General features: G+C 39.9%; 1 protein-coding gene across 1 annotated transcript in view; it reads right to left on the bottom strand.

Moving 5' to 3' along the window:
- The window catches only part of LOC115225082 (Usher syndrome type-1G protein homolog), a 30,914-nt gene continuing 27,640 nt past the window's right edge, over window positions 1–3,274 (bottom strand). The window contains exon 3 of the mRNA XM_029796004.2: window positions 1–912. Coding sequence (XP_029651864.1) covers window positions 36–912 — 877 coding nt within the window. The 3' untranslated portion in view covers window positions 1–35. The remainder of the gene's footprint in view (window positions 913–3,274) is intronic.

The following is a 3,274-nucleotide window of genomic DNA, read 5'->3' as shown; positions in this document are numbered from 1 at the left end:
ATCAAAAAATATAATTGGAATATATTTTACAGATTTCAGATTCGTGTATCAACCATAGCCCCAGGGTTACGTAGCACATTTTGTCTCTTTTCAATGGCATTTTTCAGTTTCCGTTGAGGCCCCAACTCTACATTAAGACTCTTTAAGTCTTCGTCTTCCAGCAACATTAAGGCATCAAGGTCAATCTTCTCACGAGAGAGCACATCGAAGTAGTCCTCCAGTTTGTAAGTTACAAGAAAGAGTTCAAGTGTCGAGTACTTTGTGAGGCCATTTTCGCCGTCGTCTAGGTTTCCAATGATCTCGTCGTCCCAGGGTAAGTCCTTGGGGTTGTACTGCATATCGCCTATGATGCTGTCGCTGAGTAAAGCAGTTGGACGACTAGCAAAATGTCCTTGTTCTTTGCCTCTTATTTCGGATTCATCACCGGCAAACAAAGAATGTGCTGCCACCTGGCGGTTATTAAAAAATGCCATCGTGCCCATACCGGGCCGATCAAAGATTCCAGCCACCTTCGAATTCTGCTCCTCTTTCTCATATATGCTATTGCTCATCTGCGATTCGGGTTGGCCATTGACATACATCACATCTGATCCCCGTGTGATGCCCTTCGGGGAATGAACCGTGACGTTCCCGGTCTCGTGGAAGACGTCACTTTTTGGAACAGCGCTGCGTCCTGTCGTGCTGTGAGGGAAAGCTGACGGTCGGGTCTTTGTGCGGGCTGCAAGTGTTTTCAGTTTCTGCCGTATTGTGGTTTTACCTGTTGGATTGCCCTGCCCTCTGTTCTGCATCTCACGAAGTTTTCGGTTTTCTTCCTCGGCCTTTCTGGCAGCCTCCTGCTGTAGTTTCTCATAGCGTTTCACATTTTTGTCATACTCAGCAATGGCCTTCTCCTTCATCTTCTCGGTTGTCTTCCTGAAAGAAGGAACAGAAAAAAAATCATTATTACACTTTATAACAACATATTTAATTTTCTATTTTTCTTTGTCTGTGGTCCCTAACTGTTATTTTCTATTTGCTTCTTTCTTTTCAAACTCCACCCGTCTAACACCCATGGACATATTTACAAAGTCAAAAAACAGCACAGCTCCCATGACTTGCTTGACTAAAGGCAGTGCTCCAGCATGGCCGCAGTCAAATGACTGAAACAAGTAAAAGAGTAGAGTACTGGGGGTCGACATAATCGACTGATACCCTCCCCTGAAAATTGCTGGCCTTGGGTTAAAATTTGAAACCAATATTATTCACTCCATGGGACATAAATTAAGCCTACTGGACGTACGAACTGACGGATGAACATACATATATATCGAAAGCACAGTATACAATGATTTCATTATTATTATTATTTGAAAACTCCACCTGTTTAACACCCGTGGACATGTTTACAAAGTCAGAAAACAGCACAGCTCACATGACTTTAGGAAACATTTTTTCACGCTAAGAGTTGTTGAAGCATGGAACAGACTGCCGGCATCAGTCGTTAGTTGTCGGAGCACTGCATCCTTCAAAACTTCCATGCTTCCTGAGATTTGCCAACACTACACCTGATTTTCTCCCCTCCATACACATGCAAGCATGTATCTGACTCATACACTGTTCACTTTCCAGACATTTGTACATTACTGCATATATTTTATATGCACTTTTGATAAATTGTGGTGCACCTGAGCACTGTATATAATAATTTCATTATTATTATTATTAAAATAATTAAATTTTCTTCTGGAAACATTTTTTCACGCTAAGAGTTGCTGAAGCATGGAACAGACTGCTGGCATCAGTTGTTAGTTGTCGGAGCACTGCATCCTTCAAAACTTCCATGCTTCCTGAGATTCGCCAACACTACACCTGATTTTCTTCCCTCCATGCACACGCAAGCATGTATCTGACTGATACATCGTTCGCTTTCCAGACTTTATACGCACTTTCTGACAAGTTGTGGTGCACCTGAGCACTGTATACAATAATTTCATTATTATTATTATTATTATTATTATTATTATTATCATTATTATTATAAATTAAAGGAAACGATCAATATTCCCTTCAAACCTAGCTTTTGTCTCCTAGACACTAATGTTTTGAAACTGACCTATTTTCCATTACATTTCAAACAGATTCAGTGCTAAGTTGCTGAAGCAGAAATATCGTTAGAGCAAATATTCTGCTCAATACAACAGATTTTCTTGTTGTCTTTGGTCAGTAAGTGTTATTTGCTAATTGCTTCTATCTAGAAATCAAAGGAAATTACTATTATTCCCTTCAAACTTTGCTTTTGTGACCTAGACACCAATGTTTTGAAATTAGCCTATTTTCCATTATGTTTCAGGCAGATTCAGTACTGAGTTGCTGAAACAGAAATATATATTTCTTTATTGCCCACAAGGGGCTAAACACAGAGGGGACAAACAAGCACAGACAAAGGGATTAAGTTGATTATATTGACCCCAGTGCGTAACTGGTACTTATTTAATTGATCCCGAAAGGATGAAATGCAAAGTCGACCATCGTAGAATTTGAACACAGGACGTAACGGCAGATGAAATACCTATTTCTTTACGACCCACAAGGGGTTAAAAATAGAGGGGACAAACAAGGACAGACAAAGGGATTAAGTCGATCACATCAACCCCAGTGCATAACTGGTACTTATTTAATTGACCCTGAAAAGATGTAAGGCAAAGTCAACCTTGGTGGAATATGAAATCAGAACGTAACGACAGACGAAATACCTATTTCTTTACTACCCACAAGGGGCTAAACACAGAGAAGACAGACAAATGAATTAAGTTGATTATATCGATCCCAGTGTGTAACTGGTACTTATTTAATCGGCCCTGAAAGAATGAAAGGTAAAGTTGACCTTCATAGAATTTGAACTCAGGACATAACGGCAGATGAAATACCTATTTCTTTACTGCCCACAAGGAGCTAAACACAGATAGGACAACCAAAGACAGACAAATGAACTAAGTTGATTATATTGACCCCAGTGCTTAACTGGTACTTATTTAATCGACCCCGAAAGGATGAAAGGTAAAGTTGACCTTCATCGAATTTGAACTCAGGATGTAACGGCAGATGAAATACCGCTAAGCATTTCGCCCGGTGTGATAACAATACTGCAAGCTCGCCGCCCTCAAGCAGAAATATTGTCAGAGCAAATATCCTGCTGAATACTACAAATTCACTTATTGCCTTTGGTCAGTAAGTGCTATTTCCTATTCATTTCTATTTAGAAATCAAAGGTAATCATTATTATTCCCTTCAAACT

This window comes from Octopus sinensis, linkage group LG27 (assembly GCF_006345805.1).
Source record: "Octopus sinensis linkage group LG27, ASM634580v1, whole genome shotgun sequence".
NCBI classification, from domain to species: Eukaryota; Metazoa; Mollusca; class Cephalopoda; order Octopoda; family Octopodidae; genus Octopus; species Octopus sinensis.
The sequence above is the reverse complement of the archived record's forward strand: the minus strand, read 5'-3'. Positions and strand labels throughout refer to the sequence as shown.